The following is a 17659-nucleotide window of genomic DNA, read 5'->3' as shown; positions in this document are numbered from 1 at the left end:
TGTGAGGAAATTTATCAAGAGGAAGCAAATTTCCTTTTCAGTGATATAGGATGGATTTTTAAAGAGGTCTGACTCATTCACAGCATCTTTTGAAACCACTATAGTTGCTATTTATTTTTAATTTAAAAAAGCCTATTGATCTATAGTTTATGTATCAGTACTATTAAGTTCAATGTAAAGTTCAAAACAACTAAATGTTTTTTTTTGATATTTTGAGTGTGTAACCGTCACAATAATCTAATTTTTGAATATTCTCATTGCCCCCAAAAGAAACCTGTACCCATTCGTGATCACCCCCCATCCGCTCTTCCCAGACCTAGACGCCACTAATCTATGTTCTGTCTCTGTGGGTTTGCCTGCTCAGGACATTTCATGTAGCAATAAATGGAATCACACAGTATGTGGCCTTTTGTGTCTGGCTTCTTTCACTTTGCGTACTGTTCTCAGGGTGCATCCATGTTGTAGCATGGGTCAGTGCTTCATTCCTGTTATAGCTGAATAGTATTCCACTGTGTGGATGGACCACGCTGTGTTTATCCATTCATCCGTTGATGGACGTCTGGGTTGTTTCTTCTCTTCTATTATTTTTCCATTCTGTTTTTCAGTTTGGTTAATTTCTACTGTTTCGTCTTCAAGTTCACTGAGCTTTCCCCTGTCCTCCCCATTCTGTTGTTGTTGCCATTTGTTGAGCTTTTTATTTCAGATCTTTTTCCATTTGATTTCCATAAAATTTCCATTTGATTCTTTTTTTGTGTCTTCTATTTCTTTGCTGAGAGTTTCTGTTTTTTCGCTTTTTCAGACATGTTTGTAGTAGTTCGTTGAATCATTCTTAGGATGACTGCTTTCAAATCTTGTTAGTTATTCTGGTTATACTGTCGTTTGGTGTCGGTGTCTGTTGACTATCTTCGTTCGTTGAGATTGTTCTGGTTCTTTGTATGATGAGTGATTTCTGATTGGAACCTGGACAGTTGGGGTATTACCTATGAGACTATGTGTCTTCTTTGAAAGTGGGGACCACCACCCCAGTACTTCCTAGTGGGGCTGTAAGTCCAGGCTCCACACTGGGCCTCGGTTGGGATTCATGGGGGTGGGGATACCTCCTTACTGCTGTGCAGGAGAGAGCTCTGGCTTGTGACTTGGAAGGAGCAGGAAAGCCTTTGGTCTTCACGGACTATGTGGAACAGTGTGAGAGGTGTGCCACGTGTTACCAGATGGGGGAGGCCAAAGGCAGGGGTTCCTGCATGGCCTCTCTGACACCCCAGCCTGGGGTTGGTGCTTCCTCACAGCCTGGGGAGGGTGGAGGTTTGCAGATATTTTTGGAGGTGTGCCTGGAGTGGGACCATTCTTGTATAACAGTTTTCTCACAAGGCTGCCCCTATCCTGATCCTTTGATTAGACAGAGCCGACTTTTGTTGGAGCTTACTGCCATGCCTGTCGGCATCTCTGGGCCATCCACATGTCCAGCACTCAGTCTCAGAAAGTCCAAGGACTTATCTCCATGCCATCCCTGGTCCTGAGGTTTCTGCCACCTCCTCTCTGCCTTTCACAGCCTTGGATGACTGTTTTATGTGTAACGTCCCGGACTTCTGGTGTACTTAGTGGGGGGGACAGGGAAAAGTACATCTCCATCTTTCCGGAAGCAGAATTGTTGTTTAAATATCTAATGTTTATTAAGGATAATACGTTTAAGTCCCATTTTTGATAATCAAGAAAAACACTGAGGTTTTTATATAGCCTTCATAGGACGCTGGGATATTTTATATGATCCATATGCATAAATTTGTCCCTTTGATTTCTGGCTTTGTATCTTATTTCACTGGTTAGAACTCATTAGCGTAGCTGTCTGCTCCTAATGTAATGAAGGTTTCATTGCTGCCTGAGGCTTTAGGGCTGTGTTTGGAATTGGATTTCAGGTCTTATCTTTATGATGTCAGTGAGCTACTTTGTCTTAGGTTGTTCGCTGGATTTTTTTTTTGTTTTTAATCGGGGATGGGTGCTTGGTCTTTTCACGTGGCTGCTCTGCTCCCCGTGGGAGAGGTTATGTACGTCTCTCTAGTCTCGATTATTAATGTGTGCTGGCTTTAGGCACTACCACTAATCCTGTGGATGGAGTTCATGCTGGGCCCTTGGTCAGAAATACAACCTGCATTTAGGTTGTAAACCTGCATATGACAGCGGCTTCCCCAGGTGAGATAACTCTTGTCTCTTACATACGTATTCCGGGGAAGGCGCTTTATGGCCGACGTGGCAGATCTGATCCGTGTAGCCCTCACACCCCAGTCTCCATCCAGTTAAATGGTCTCTGCCATCACTGGTGTGTGGCCTTCATCCTCCTGAACAACGATGGTCGGTATAGATCCAGCCATCACGACTGTATCCCCAGCAGCAGCAGAGAAGAGGGAAGAAGAACAAGCTGTCCTTAGGGAATATTCCAGAAGCTTCCACAGGACCCTTCAACTCCTATCTCCTTGGCCACATCTAGCTGCACAGGAAGCTGGGCAATGTAGTCTTCACTCCAGGTCTCCAAGTCCCCCAGTGAGAATAAGGGGCTGGATTGTGGTGCTGGTGGTGGAGAAGGGATCTGGGGACAGCACTGACTGCCGCAGCAATGTGTCCGGCGCCCCTCGCTCGCTGGGCGTGCACACCTGGGCCACCAGCTGCCTTCTCCTCTGTCCTCTGGGATTGGCACCTGCCTCTTCATCACCTCTTGAGTCTGGGGCCGGTGAGTGTCCCTCTGCCTTTTCAGTCCTTCCTTCCCTCCTGGTGGCTGCCTCGGTTTCCCTGTTCTAACTCCAGATGGTGCCGGGAGAGACCAAGAGTGGGGTGGGCTCCCTTCCGCAGGGGTCCCCGTGGGGAGGCTGTGGCTCGCTCAGGGAGAGCGGTCGGTTCCGAGGCTGTGAGACGGGGCATGTGCAGATCACCGACGGTGCAGGAAGGAGTGAGACGGGCGCCGGGGAAGCACAGTTTCGCTTGTTTGATTTGGCTTGGGCAGCACCTGACTGGTTTTCCAGGTACAGGTGACAGATTTCAAAGATGCAGGAGACAAGAGAGCGAAGCCGTGAAGAGCTGTCACCGGAGGTGCTGGGAGGCGTGGTACCAAGTAGGGACCCCTGAGGGTCAGCCAGGGCCTGAGATGTTCGTCCCCTTCTCAGAACACCCTGCTGAGGAAGTTGGTGTGATTTTTGCCCTGACAGACGGGATGGGATTGTGACGGAGCTTGACTAACCGCTCCGAGAGGCAGAGCCAGGATGTGAGGCCAGGCAGCTGTCTTGCAGGCCCTGGGACTCGCCTTTTCCCCAACACCTCTATGCGGGGCTCTGGGGTTCAGGGGCCCAGGGTTGTAGACGCCCACGACACTGGGGCTGCGGGAGAGGGCACAGCTGCCCTGTGTGTTCCCAGGGCCCTTCCTGGGCGGCCTGCCCTGTCGTCCAGCTGCTTTTGTTTTCCCACCTTGCATCTCAGGGCGGTGACAGTCTCTGGAACCTTCCAGGTGGTCCTTTGATGGTGGTCCGAGTGAGCCCCCTGCCGAGTTCCCTCCACCTCAGGACAGCCGGCCACCCGCAGAGGCTCCTCTCCACGGGCCGCGCTCCGGCTTGTCCCCAGAGGCCCCTCTGCTAAGGAATGACCGACGTCCTCCCGTGCACGCTCAGGTCGCACACCAGCTCCCGTGCCCTGGGCAGTGGGGCTTTCCGTCCCTGAGGCTGTCCCCGAACACACGCTCGGACCGGCACTTCTGTCTCGGAGGGTCCTCTCCCCGTGTGGCCGTGGACAGCTGCGCTCTTGCGATGTCCCTCCTGAGTGTGGAGGTCTGTCCAGCCTTGAGCCGCGTGGGGACCACGGTGGGTGGAGCCCCCAGCACAGACACGGGCCTCGCTCAGGACCCAGGGCCCCGGCCACAGCCTGGCTTGCCTGGGCAAACACGCTCCGCTCCACCTGGCGTCTGGCGGGCCTGGGCCTGGCCTCCCTCCTCAGAAGTGTATGTGGGGATGCGTCGCCTGGGGAGACTCTTCCAGTGCATCAGATACATTCTCCCATCTTAAAATAAATGTGTCACCTGGAGCCAAGGTGGTGAAGCCCTGACACCCACACCCCGGGCCGGGAGGCGGGCTGGGCTTTTAGGGTCTGTGACTGTTGCCCTACTGCTGCTCTCATTGTCCTTCAGAGGGTGTCACGGAGGAGCGTCTGCCCCCGGTCAGGGATGTGGTCTCACACTGCAGGGTGGACCTGCGGTCTAGGAGGGTCTCAGGGCCTGGTGGCTGCACCCAGACCCTGCTCCGGGTGGGCGATGCCAGGCATCCACGTGGCCCCGTCGGAGCCTCCTCCATTGGCCGGACAGGCTGAGGCCGAGGGGCTGTGGGCCCAGCCTGGGGGCTGCTGGAGGGAGGGAGGGGCTTCTTGTGCCCCCTCCCTGCCCCATGTTCACCCTGGTAAGTAAGATGTCCTACCTGATTCCAAGCAGGATCTAAATTCCGATCTTTTGTTTTCTTTCTGAAGCAGAGTGGGAGGGAGGGGCTGTGAAAGGGATTGAGGGAGGAGTGGGGCCTCAGTCCAAGTGTCTAGAACATGGTTTCTCAGATACAGTGTGGCCAGTGGGTCTGAGGCCAGGGGCAGCTCCACCAAGAGGAGGAGGAGTGGAGGCCAGAGGAGGAAACCGAGGTCCGGGAAGGGTGACAGTGTCCCCAGGGCGGCGCGGCTCCTGTGGATAAGCCCAGACGTTTGCTCCATCCTCTGGTGGGGACGGTGGGGGGAGGAAATGTTTGTCTCCCACAGATCGGGGGAAATCAGAAGACAAGACCGGGAGGAAATGCCACAGTGTGTCCAAAGCCACTCATCTCTGTGTGAACATGGGCCCCTGTCTGTTGGGGCACAGGTGCTTTCGTAGCCCACCTCGAGGTCCCTGTTGGGGCCGCGTTGGACAGGTCTGCTCGGCGGCAGCGACACTCCCTCCCTGTGACCCGCTGCTCACTGAAGCTGGGGCTCACGGGCGGGTCGGGTGTTCTGGAGGCGATGCTGGTGCCTGTGCAGTGCTCTGGGCGCGGGTTACCTGTGCGGTGACAGCCCAGGCCTGCTCACGACCCACCTGGGGCTGGGAGGGTCCGTGGGACTGGACCACTTGCCAGCCACGTGTGAGGAGGGTCCGAGGCCCCTCGTGGAGGGCAGCTTCTCAGCACCAAGGTCACTGGGCTGGGCGTGTCAAGGAATCGTCGCGGGGAGCTGCTGTGTCACGTGGGCCTGTCTCTCCTGTCCAGGAGCGGCTGCTCATGAGTCTCCTGCCCCGGAACGTTGCCATGGAGATGAAGGAGGACTTCCTGAAGCCCCCCGAGAGGATTTTCCACAAGATCTACATCCAGCGGCATGACAACGTGAGGTAGGGCTGGCACTGGCCTGGCCCTGCGATGGGCCTAGGGAGCAGAGGTGGGAGGGGATGGAGGTGGGGGGGGTATGGAGGTGGGGTTGTGGAGGTGGGGGGAATGGAGGTGGGGGGGATGGAGGTGGGGGGTATGGAGGTGGGGTTATGGAGGTGGGGGGTATGGAGGTGGGGGGGGTATGGAGGTGGGGGGTATGGAGGTGGGGGAGATGGAGGTAGGGGGTATGGAGGTGGGGGGCTATGGAGGTGGGGGTATGGAGGTGGGGGGTATGGAGGTAGGGGGAATGGAGGTGGGGGTATGGAGGTGGGGGGATGGAGGTGGGGGGGATGGAGGTAGGGAGGGATGGAGGTGGGGGGGATGGAGGAGGTGGGCAGAGGGCGCTAGTTTAAGGGAAGGAGGGAGCAGGTGTGGGTTAGGAGCCCAGGGGAGCACTTGCCCAGCAGGGAAGCAGCTCCCACAACGGGGGGTGTGTTGGCTTCTCGGGTGATGCATTTCACAGCTGCCCTCTCCCATTTTCTCATTTCTCCACCTTCTATTTCCTGTGTTGGCTAGAAAGGGTGGGAGCTCTGTTCCTAAGCCAGGTTTGGGCAGTGGCCATTGGGCTGGGAATTTGCCTGCATCAGGTTAATAACTGAGCATTGTTCTAGTTGGTGCCGGGCTCTGGGGTAGGCGGGCTTCTCACTCTGTTCATCTCATGGCAGCCCCGGGAGCTAGGGATTGTTATTCCCATTTTATAGGTGAGGAAACTGAGCCCTTGGAGTGAATCAACTTTCCCTTAACACTCAGAGGTTTGCTTGTTTGTTGTTAAAGATTCTGTTAAAAAGCAATTAATTGTACTAAATCATGCATTCCCTTTTAAAGTACCTGGAATAGATAACAGTGTTGCTTGTCTGGGAATCTTATCGATACTTTACATAAGTGTCTCTCAGGCAGGAGATGGCGGTTTGAAGGACCCCCTCTCATCCTGGAGACTTGTGCTCCACTGCTTACTGCTTGTACTCAAGTTCCAAGCACTCTGCCTCTCTCAGCTTTTTTTTTTTTTTTTTTGCGGTACGCGGGCCTCTCACTGCTGTGGTCTCTCCCGTTGCGGAGCACAGGCTCCGGATGCGCAGGCTCAGCGGCCATGGCTCACGGGCCCAGCCGCTCCGCGGCATGTGGGATCTTCCCGGACCGGGGCACGAACCCGTGTCCCTTGCATCAGCAGGCGGACCCTCAACCCCTGCGCCACCAGGGAAGCCCTCGCTCAGCTTTTGATAAGTCATTATATGGTTCTCACTCATCTTAGTTTCCACATGGTATTTGCGCTTCTGAATCAATCCCCTCTTCTTTCTTCTTCCTTCTCACCTCCCTCCCTCCCTCCCTCCTTCCTTGTGTGTCTGGATAGTCCCTGGGGAGGACAGCTCCAGCCTGGCTGCATCCGCGAAGTGGGTTTTGTGCCTTCCCGCAGAATCCCAGGCTTCCCATATCATTGCTTCCCTGTGCTCTGTCCCTCCCGCCTGTGAGCTGTCTTCCCCGGATGTTGAGCTCCTGAGGACAGGCACCTGGGGTGTAAGAGATCCTCCACGCACGTTTACCTGTGTGCGTGGGGGATGTTGGGTGCTTCGGGGGTGACGTTTCCCACAGGTAGTGGAGGAGGACAGGCAGGGCAAGCCCTGGGGGCTTTCCTAGCATGGGGGTGAGCAACGCTCAGTCGGTTTTTGAGGAACGAAGTGAACGGGCAGAGGCTGAGAAGCCAGTGGATAGAGGAAGGCCTGTGAATGCATGGCTAGTTATAGAGAAGGAAGAAAACACAGTGGCTCCTCAGAGATGTAAATAAGCCTGGATTTTATACCAAAACAGGGGGGAAAAAAATCGGTGTTGTCTACCTCCGCCCACTCTTGCAATCCCTTTTCTTAGCTTCTCAGTATCCGTGACACTTGTATACCCTAGACACCCAGGTTTTACTCATTCATTCATTCGTAACACAGGTGTGCATCCCCCTTGCTCTGTGCTCGGTGCTGTGGGTGTATAAGCTGGGCCTGCATCCTTCAGTCCCTCACAGTCTCAGTGGGGAAAGCTGCCCTGCAGGTAGAGGATTATAACTGGACGTTAGGCTCGTCACAGGGTGAACACAGCATCTTTCCAAGCTGGGGCAGGGCATCGTTGACATGGTGGGGCAAGGGCCTCGTCAGGGAGAAGCTTCTCTGAGATGTGGGCTCCTGGTCCCTGCCTGTGATGTGGGTCGCTACTCTCTGGCATGAGGTATTATTGAAAATGCAGAACTGAGTTAAGATCTGGCATCAGGAATTTTAAGATATGAACACAATTGTGTAAAAAGAACGAACCACTTTAATTCCACATCACTTTCTTCATTTAAACTGGAGATGCATGTTTAAGTCTCGCAAACCCCTCCAGTGTACCATGTGTGTGATTTCCCAAGTCTCACAGCTGAGGGTGTTTTTGGCTGTAGGTGACAAAAGCTGGCCATGCAGTGTCTTCAAGAGCGAGGGGCTCTCTTTCCCCTGGGGCGAGAGGTCCAGAAGTGGCACCTGGCCCTGGTCCGGCAGCTCCGTGATCAGGCCCCATGGCCTCTCCCAAGTGGGTTCCGTGGAACACCTCGTCCTGAGATAGGCCCCTGATCCCATCTCCCTCGTCGCTCACATGTGGGAGGGTCAGGGTGCTTGGAGGACTCATCAGGAACCCCAGCCTCTCCCAAACGTACGGCTCAGGGAGGTTCTCTGTTGTCCTACAAGTTCTCTGTCCTGCTTTGGTCCTCATTACTTAAGCCTTTTAAAGTCTTTCTAGCACCCAGGATTCTGGCTATGTGCTATGGGTGGGCACAGACTTGTTTAGACTGACCCAGGTACTGTAGTGAACGGACGCCCCGCATATAAGAGGAGTTGCGCCCCCCCTCATAGCCGACTGTGAGGTGACCCTGCGCACAGCACAGGACTCCTGTGAGGCTCTGATGGGGCGTGGGCCTCAGTCACCTGTATCACCTGTAGGAGGTATGGAGGAGGGCTGCTCATTCCTTAAGAGCACGTCACTTCTGCTCACTTCCCACCAGCCACGGCCCCGTCACAGGGCCACCCTGGGAAAAGGGACAGGCCTAGTGGGCGTTGAGCTACTCCCGTGTCTGGGGGACGCCGAGTATATAGACAGCACGCGGTGGTCACTGCTGCTCCCCTGTGTCCTGGGAGGAGCTCTGAGTGGCTCCGGCATTTCCTCCCTCTATGACCAAAGAGTCCCCCGGCTTCTCCCAGCCTCAGTCTCCTCACCTGTGACACGAGAACAGCAGAGCCTTCCTTTTTCGCTGCTTGAGGAATCAGCAGGGGGCTCTAGTTTCAGGTGACGTGCGAAGGTAACGTCCGTCTGAGTGGCAGGAGCCCGTCCGTCTGTCGGTGGAGGAGGGCAACTGGCACCCCTTTGTCCTGCAGCATCCTCTTCGCGGACATCGTGGGCTTCACGGGCTTGGCGTCGCAGTGCACGGCCCAGGAACTGGTGAAACTCCTCAATGAGCTCTTCGGCAAGTTTGACGAACTGGCCACGGTAAGCGCAGCCTCTCCCTTTGTCCGGAGGTTCACTTGAGTTGCTCCCGGGGTGACGACGTGCCAGGTGGATCCCCGTGTTGGAGATGTGACCTGGGCTGGTGGGGACGCGGTGTTCGTCCGTCGTTTCAGCCTCACTGCTCGCTGGTTCCTTCCCTGGGACCTGAGCGCTGCCTTTGCAGACGGGATGGCGCTGCACCAGCACAGGCCGCGCCTCCAGCGAAGGGCCCCGGCAGCACGAGGCACTGGCTGAGTTGCGTGGTCTCGCGCGCAGGCCACCCTCCACCTTCTGTCCTGTGGCACGTGTCGCTTGGGCTGGCCTTGGTAGGGGGCTCTTCGGAGCAGGCCTGTGCTGACCTTTTCCGGGCCCGCTGCCTGCACTCGAAACTTGCCTGCTGGGGGTCAGTTGGTGACGTCTCAGGATGCCCGGCCCCCTTGCTCGCGGCGGGCTGAGCGCCAGGGTTTTGAAGTCTTCTTGGAACCGTTCACATCTAAGGCCCGCAGAGGCCAAGCCGAGGTTAATGGCCTCGCTTGCAGTATATGCAGGCCTGGGACCCCGACACCCACCTGCCCTGTCCTGCCAGGACATGGGGGAGACACAAGGACACGGACAAGTGCACCTTCTCCTTCAGCCTCGCTCGAGGTGGAAACAGAGGCCCCTGAGTGGATGGTTATGAGACGGAGGGAGGGAGGGAGGGAAGGGTCGGCAGGTTCCGTCGAGGTCAGACTCCTCAGAGGAGGTGACAGTTAAAGCTCTTGGAAGGAAGAGTGAACGTCCCCTCAGTGAACAGGGTGAAGAGAGGACCCCTGGCCGGGCCTGGCTTATGCAGTGGCCAGGAGTCCTGAGGGACGCTGGGTGGTGGGTACCGCGTGGGCCGCAGACTCGGGGCAGCCTCTGGGCAGGACACAGAACGCCAGGCCCCGGCCTTTGCTCTTGCCTTGCAGGAAGAGCGAGCAGCGGTCACACTGCCTGTGATGTCGTTTTGCTGGGCATGGAGCTGCCTGTCCTCAAGGCCCTGGCAGCCTTTGCCTGTGCGGCCACTGGACTTGCTCCCGGGAGCGAGGCTGAGGTCTGTGCAAACACGTGCCACCTCGCCTTCCTGGGAGAAGGCCTCCCGCGCGTCCTCCCGCGGACAGGGCTGCCTAGAAGAGGCGGGGAGGGCGTGAGCGTGGCCTGTGCCCGGGCCTCCGGCACCTTTTGCCTTTGGGTCAGGATGTGTGTTTTGTCCGATGCAGGGGGTGACTGGCGGCCGGGGGCTCTCACAGTGCTGCTTGGGAGCTTTCTCAGGCCTGCTGCTTCCTCCCCCCTCACCGGGAAGCTTCTGGACCAGGGTCCCACTCGGCCCACCAGGGCCTCTTTTCTGAGCATCTGCTGCTGATGGGAGGGCCTGTGCTCTTTGCCTCCTCGTCCGATTCTGTCTTCCCAGCAGCTTGAGGTCAGCATCATGGTCCCCGAAGGATCAGGGCCAAGTTTGGTCAGTGATTCGTGGTGAGCAGTGCCGCCTGCCCCTCTGCTGTCCCCGGGAGACCCCCCTGCTCCAGGTCTCTCAGGACATAACCTGCTTCCCAGCCGCCCAGGAAGGCCCAGAAGTCTTTACAGATTTTCCACTGGTCCTTTGTCAGATACCTGATTTGCAAATATTTTCTTCCCCACTTTGGCCTGTTTGTTCATTTGCTGACAGTGTTGTATAAAGGGCAGAGATTTTAGTTTTTATGCAGCCCGGTGATCACTTTCTTCTTTTGTGGGTGTAGCATTCCCAGAGGTGGGCAGTCCGATGGCCGGCCCCATCTGTGCTGTGTTCTACTGGAGCAGACGCAGGGCCTACCCCGTCCAGGGACTGGAGAGATGGGCCTCCCTGGGTGGGAGAGCACGGGCGGAGATGGTGCCCCGGGGACACCCAGGTCTTCGTTCTCAGGATGAAATGTGTGATCTGGGGACTCCCTGTCCTGTCCTCTTCCTTCCTAGAATACAAACTTCATCTGTTGCTTTGCCAATTTCTTCTGTTTTAAATCAGATGCAGGTGTGAGTGTCACCTTGAGTTCCAGGCCTGTGCCCTCACCCTGGCCCTGGGGGCACCTCTCGGGCCCATGTCCCAGCTGTGACATCCATTACCCCTTTCTATCGGCACCACACCCAGGGTGCACATGGCAGGGTGTCCTCTGGGCCTTCTGGGGCATCACACGTTCCCTCAGAATGTCTCAGTGTCCCATGTGTTTCTTCAAATTGTTACAATTTGCCTTTTTTTGTTGTTAAATTTATCCCTAGGTATGTCATTCTTTTTGATGCAGTTGTAAATGGGATTATTTTCTTAATTTTACTTTCTACTAGTTCGTTATTATTATATAGAAATGTGACAGATTTCTGTATATTGATTTTGTATCCTCCAACTTCACCGAAATCATTTATTAGTTCTAACAGTTTTTTGATACAGTCTTTAGTGTTTTCTGTATATAATATTATGACATTTGCAAATAGAGACAGTTTTACTTCTTTTCCGATTTGGATGCCTTTTATTTCTTTTTCTTGTCTAACTGTTCTGGCTAGGACTTCAACACTATGTTGAATAAAAGTGGTGAGAGTGGGCATCCTTGTCTTGTTCCTGATCTTAGAGGAAAAGCTTTCAGCTTTCCACCAGTGAGTATGATGTTAGCTGTGGGCTTGTCATACATGGCCTTTATTATGTTGAGGTGTGTTCCGTCTATACGCACTTTGTTAGACTTTTTATCATGAAAGGATGTTGAATTTTATCAAATGCCTTTTTTGCATCTGTTGAGATTGCTATATGATTTTTATTCTTTATTTTGTTAATGTGTTTGTATCACATTGATTGATTCGTGTATGTTGAACCATCCTTGCATCCCTGGAATAAATCCCACTTGATCGTGCTGTGTGATCCTTTTAATGTATTGTTAAATTCGATTTGCTGAAATTTTGTTGAGGATTTTTGCATCTATGTTCATCAGGGATATTGGATAATTTTCTTCTTTTGTGCCATCCTTGCAGGATAATGCTGGCGATGTAAAATGAATTTGGAGGTGCTCCTTCCTCTTCTGTTTTTTTGAGAGTTTGAGAAGGATCGGTATTAATTCTTCTTTGAACGTTTGGTAGAATTCGCCAGTGAAATCGTCTGGTCCAGGGCTTTCCTGTATTGGGAGTTTTTGATTACTGATGCAGTCTGTTCAGATTTTATATTTTTTCGTGATTGAATCTTGGTAGATTGTATATTTCTAGGAATTTATCCATTTCTTCTAGGTTGTCCAGTTTGTTGGTACGTAAGAGATTTTCTCTTTTATTCACTACTAGGCTTTTTCACCAGGGCACTTACTAGTGTCTGAGATGTTGGATTAGATACTTTTATCAAGGGAAGTGCACACCCTCCAGAGAACAGGTACTGCACACACTGGAGCCTCATGGTGGGTTGACTGGAGTAAGAGATATGTTAGGTGTGTGTATGTGTACGCATGTGAATGAGTATGTGTATATAAATGTATGTGAGTGTGTGTGTACATGTGAGTGCATTGCATATACATGAGTGTGCATGAACATGCGTGCAACTCTGTACATGTGTATGTGTGCACGTGTGTACACGAGTTAATACGTATGTGAATATGTAGGTGTACGTGTGTGTACATGTGTGTTAAGTTTTTGTTCAGATTTTTTTTCCATCTATGCTCCTGAAGGATATGAGTCTGTGGCTTTCTTTTCTTATGTTGTTTTTATGGGGTATCAAGGTAATGCTGATTTCATAGAAGAGTTGGGGAGTATTTCCTCCAGTTCAATTTTCTGGAAGAGTTTGTGTAGAATCGGTATTATTTCTCTCTTAACTGTGTGGTAGAATTTACTGGTGCATGGAGTTTTCTTTGTGGAAATTTTTAACTACAAATTCAGTTACTTTCAGTAGGGCTCGTCGGGTTATTTATTTTTTTCTTGAATGAGCTTGGTGTTTTATAATCTTTCAGGGAGTCTTCCCATTTAACCTAAGTTGTCAAAATTATTAGAATAAAGTTGCTCACACTATTTCCTTGTTATCCTTTTAATATTTGTAGAATGTGTGGTAATGGCACCTGTCCCATTCTTGATTTTGGTGATTTGTGTCTTCTTTTTGTCTCATCATTCTGGCTACAGATTTATCAGTCTTATTGATTTTTTAAAAAGAATTTGCTTTTGGTTTCATATATCTCTATTTCAATTTTATTAATTTCCTTTATGTTTTTTTATTATTTTGTTTCTTCTGCTTATTTTGGTTTTCATTTGCTCTTCTTTTTGTAGTTTCTTAAGGTAGAAGCAGAGACCATTGTGTTTTAGATCTTTTTTCCTCTTCTGATATAAGTGTTTAATGCTGTGAACTTCCTCTGAAGTACTGCTTTAGCAAATTTCTGATATGTTGTGTTTCTATTTGTGTTCAGTTCAAAATACTTTATCATTTTCCCTTTAATTTTTCTTAGACCCGTGGATTATTAAGACGTTTGTTTTTTGAGGGAGTTTGCAAAAATCTTCCTGTTTTTGACTTCAAATTTAATTTTATTGTGGTTGGAGAGCATACTTTTAAAATTTGAATCCTCTTAAATTTATGGCCCAGAATATGGGCTTTATTCATTTGTGTGGTCTACGTGTGGCATATTTCCACGTTTTATCTTTTTTTTCTGTTTAATTTCCTCTAATGTTTCTTTTTCTCTTTTTTTTAATACATTTATTTTTTTTAATTTATTTATTTTTGGCTGCATTGGGTCTTCATTGCTGCGCATGGGCTTTCTCTAATTGTGGCGAGCGGGGGCTACTCTTGGTTGCGCTGCGTGGGCTTCTCATTGCGGTGGCTTCTCTTGTTGTGGAGCACAGGCTCTAGGCACTGGACTCAGTAGTTGCAGCACACAGGCTCAGTAGCTGTGGCTCATGGATTCTAGAGCACAGGCTCAGTAGTTGTGGCACACGGGCTTAGTTGCTCTGCAGCATGTGCGATCTTCCCGAACCAGGGCTCAAACCCATGTGCCCTGCATTGGCAGGTGCTTTCTTAACCACCGTGCCCCCAGGGAAGCAAGCCCTCCTCTAGTGTTTCTTGCAGTGTGGGCCTGCTGGTGACAAATCCTTTCAGCTTTTGTATTTCTGAAAGAATTCTTTGTTTGGCCTTATTTCTTTTTTGCTGGGTAGAGAATTCTAGGTGCAAAGGTCTTTCCCCCAGAACTTTAAAGATGCCGCTCTTCTTGTCATCGTTCGTATTGTTTTCAACAAGAAGTCTTCTGTCAACTCTTTGCTCCTCTGTATGAAATGTCTTTTTCCTCTGCCTGCTTTTAAGATTTTCTCTTCGTTGCTGGTTTTCAGCAGTTTGATTTTGACGTGCCTAGCTGTGGTTTTCTTCAGGTGTCTTGTGCTTGCAGTTTATTGAGCTTCTCGCATCTGTAGTTTTCATAATATTTGGGGAAAAACCCTCAGTCACCGTTTTACAAATACTTTTCTATGCCCGTCCTCCTCTTCCTTCAGGAACGCCAGTTTCACCCACGTCAGGATGATGATCTTGTTTTCTTTTGGGGGTTCTTTTTCTTTCTGTTTCATTTTGAACAGTTTCTACTGCTGCGCCTTCAGGTTCACTAATCTTTGCATCTTCAGCGTCTAACCTGCCACGTACCATCCAGTGCAGCTTCCAGCTCAGACATCATGGTTTCATCTCGGATCTTTTTTCCTTCTCATTGAGGTGACTGTGAGGAAGCTCAAAATTAAAATGGCCTCATTCCCTTCTAATTTATTGCTTTTTTTCCTCTGTCCTTTTGTGCATTGATGTTGTGGGTTTTAAACATATTTTCGTTCTAATCTGCTGGTGTCCTGTTTTGATGAGCACCTGGACATGTTTTTCTCACATGTGCTTGTTTTGTGTCCAAGTGCCCGGTGAGGAGGGTGTGGTGACCCCAGGGATCCAAACCCATCCTCCTTTACAAAGGTATCTGCCGGGCAGTTAAACAAACAGAGTGTGTTTGTCTTAGTCTCCACAGGAGCTGACGTTTTATTTACCCCGATCCACGGCTGATGACCACAGATGTGCACTATGTTTTTGACCTTTCCCCCATTTATTGGATCCATTTTAGATTTGTGTTTGCTCTGATCTCCGTGTGTATTTGGCAACTGGCTGCACCCTTTGGGTTTATGGAGAAGCCCCTGTCCCGGGCTCAGCCCTCCTCCACCACCACCTGTTGGGGACGGGGCCCTTCTCTGGATCAGTTTTCTCTGCGGGAAAATGAACTGGCCGGGTGAAGCAGACGTCCATCTGGCTGGTTCGGGGGGTGTGGGCCAGCGTGGAGGGTCCTTGGTGTGCCCGCTGCGGAGACGAGCCTGAGTCCCAGTTGTCCTCTTATCAGCAAGGCCACCTGGGCTGGTGGTGGCCCCCTCCTCAGGGGTGACAGGCAGATGAGAACACAGTCCTTAGCTCTGGTCATGACCCCGGGAATCCTTCAGGGACTGTTTCCAGAGGGAGCTTGTCACACTGTTGTCAGTTCTCAGTCCCGAGGTGGCGGTTGCCTGGTACAGGATGGGGGTGCGTTGGATTTAGGACAGCACTGGTGGTGCCCGGGGCCAGGAGGCTGACCCACACGCGTCATGGGTGGTTAGCGAGGGCGGACAAGTGCGGGAGGCATCCCCTCTCTGGTCTGAGCGTCCCTGGGGACGCTCAGCGTCTGCTGAGGGGCTCTCCCTGGGGATGCCCGCCCTTGGGCTTGGCCAGTCTGCGCTGTCCCTGAACTCGGACGCTTCGTGAGCCTTTCTGGCCCGTGAGGACCCGACACCGAGGGGCTCCTGGACAAGAGTGTAGGGGGTGCGATTCCTGAAAGATGACTCTGATGACCTGTGTCAGTGAGGACATTATTTTTCAGTTATTTGTGTTTTTCTGGATGTTTCTGAAAGGGACCCATGGAAGCTGGTCCAAGGGCAGAGCTCCCTACCCAATCCCGAGCTACTCGGGTGTGTGTTCAGGTCCATCCCCTCATCCCTCCTCCTCGGGAGACTGTCCTCGGGATCATTTCAGAGGGTCAGGCCTTCCCGCTCTGACACCCTGGTCCCGTAGCTGCGCAGAGCTGGCCGCGTTCAGGCCTGACACATGCTTGTGGGTCAGTTGTGACTCTGCTGGACGGTGTTCCTTTAGCAAAGCCACCTGTGCACCTGCTGTCGGGCAAGGGGTGCTGGAGCACAAAGACGGAGGCAGGGAACTTACAGCCAGGGTACTTACAGCTCGGGTGGGGAGACCTTGAGCCACTTTTGCAAAACCAGGATTTGCTGAATGAGATGTTTGCTAGAGTGTGGTCGGGATGTAAACAGACATCGTGAGCAGCCTGGAGGGGGTGGCGGTGGAGGAGTCACCAGAGCTCAGCTTGGAAAACTGACCCAGAGGAACGATTTTAAGTGACCAAATAACATAGAGAGTAGAATCCCAATTTTCACACTGTGTGTGTGCACTTACGTGAGTGCCAGGGAGAAAAGGCTGGAATGAAAGATTCCAGAATAACTGTGGTTGTTGCTGAGTTGCGAGTTATGATTTTTAATTTTCTGAACTTTCTGCATCCTTGATGATGAACCTGGATTTCTTTAATTATCCCTTGATTAGCAGGGAATAGATATAGTTTCTTTTTTTTTTGCAGTATGCGGGCCTCTCACTGCTGTGGCCTCTCCCGTTGCGGAGCACAGGCTCCGGACGCGCAGGCTCAGTGGCCATGGCTCACGGGCCCAGCCGCTCCGCGGCATGTGGGATCTTCCCGGACCGGGGCACGAACCCGCGTCCCCTGCATCGGCAGGCGGACTCCCAACCACTGCGCCGCCAGGGAAGCCCTAGATACTGTTTCTTGAAAAGCCAGTAGATGTTTGGAATTTGAAGGAGTCTGTCGTTCGTATCAGGCCACCTGTAGAAACTCACCACCCTGTCTGCTGGGAGGAAACCTTTATTCAGCAGCTGCGGTGGCCCAGGTCCCCGTGTGGGGAGATGTGCTCTAGGCAGAGGGAGGAGGGTGGTGTGGAGAGCAAGGCTCGCTTGAGGCCTGAGTGGGGAGCCGCGGTAGAGGGAGAGGCAGGGTAGCCTGAATGGGCCCCTTGAGTGCCGCGCACAGGAGGAGGACGTGTCTCCTCCACGTATCACCAGGGAGGCACGTGTTCATACTTGGCTTCAGAAAGCAGCTCCCCGGTCCCTACTGTGTGCCAGCATTGTCCTAGGTGATAGGGATGCCGCATGAATAAGCCAGATGTAAACCCTGCCCTTGAAGGTTTTAGAAAATTCGCACAAGCACAAAGGTAGAGACAATAACGTAACGCCCTCTCCCCAGGCACCCACAGCCCATCCTCGACAGTAACTAACGTCTGGCCAGTCTTGTTTGGTCTGCACTCTCCCCCCCAAGGTCCTGCCCAGCACCGCACAGCACGCTTGCATCCTTGGTGAGTAGCTCTTCTACTGAGCACGTTACGGCCAGCACCACCTCAAGGCCCCTGTCGCACCCATTTGCACTGACTGCAGTCACAGAGTCCTGAGTCTGGATCTGGGCTGGGTCACCCTGCTCGTCTCAGACATGTCTCTTCTTCAGAGCTGGTTTGTTCCAGTCAGGACTCACATGAGGTGGACGTGTGTCTGGATTGCACCCTTGGGTTGGGTTATGGAGGTGACAGTGATGACACAGAGGCTAATGCCATAGAAGGATGCTCTATCACTCACGGTCCCCGAGAGGAGGGGACACACCGGGCCATCCAAGGTCACAGGGGACCACCGGGCACCCAGATTGGCAGAGGGTGCTGGGAGAGCA

The 17659-nt window shown here is 52.3% G+C and overlaps 1 protein-coding gene across 1 annotated transcript in view; it reads left to right on the top strand.

Annotated features, from left to right (window-relative positions):
* ADCY1 (adenylate cyclase 1) overlaps positions 1-17659 on the top strand; it is a 114333-nt gene that overhangs the window by 33669 nt on the left and 63005 nt on the right. The window contains exons 3-4 of the mRNA XM_065883787.1: positions 5250-5368; positions 8786-8897. Of these exons, the coding sequence (XP_065739859.1) occupies positions 5250-5368; positions 8786-8897 (231 nt within the window). The remainder of the gene's footprint in view (positions 1-5249; positions 5369-8785; positions 8898-17659) is intronic.

The sequence above is a fragment of the Phocoena phocoena genome, chromosome 9 (assembly GCF_963924675.1).
Source record: "Phocoena phocoena chromosome 9, mPhoPho1.1, whole genome shotgun sequence".
NCBI lineage: Eukaryota > Metazoa > Chordata > Mammalia > Artiodactyla > Phocoenidae > Phocoena > Phocoena phocoena.
Note: the sequence above shows the minus strand (reverse complement) of the source record. Positions and strands in the feature narration are given on the sequence as shown.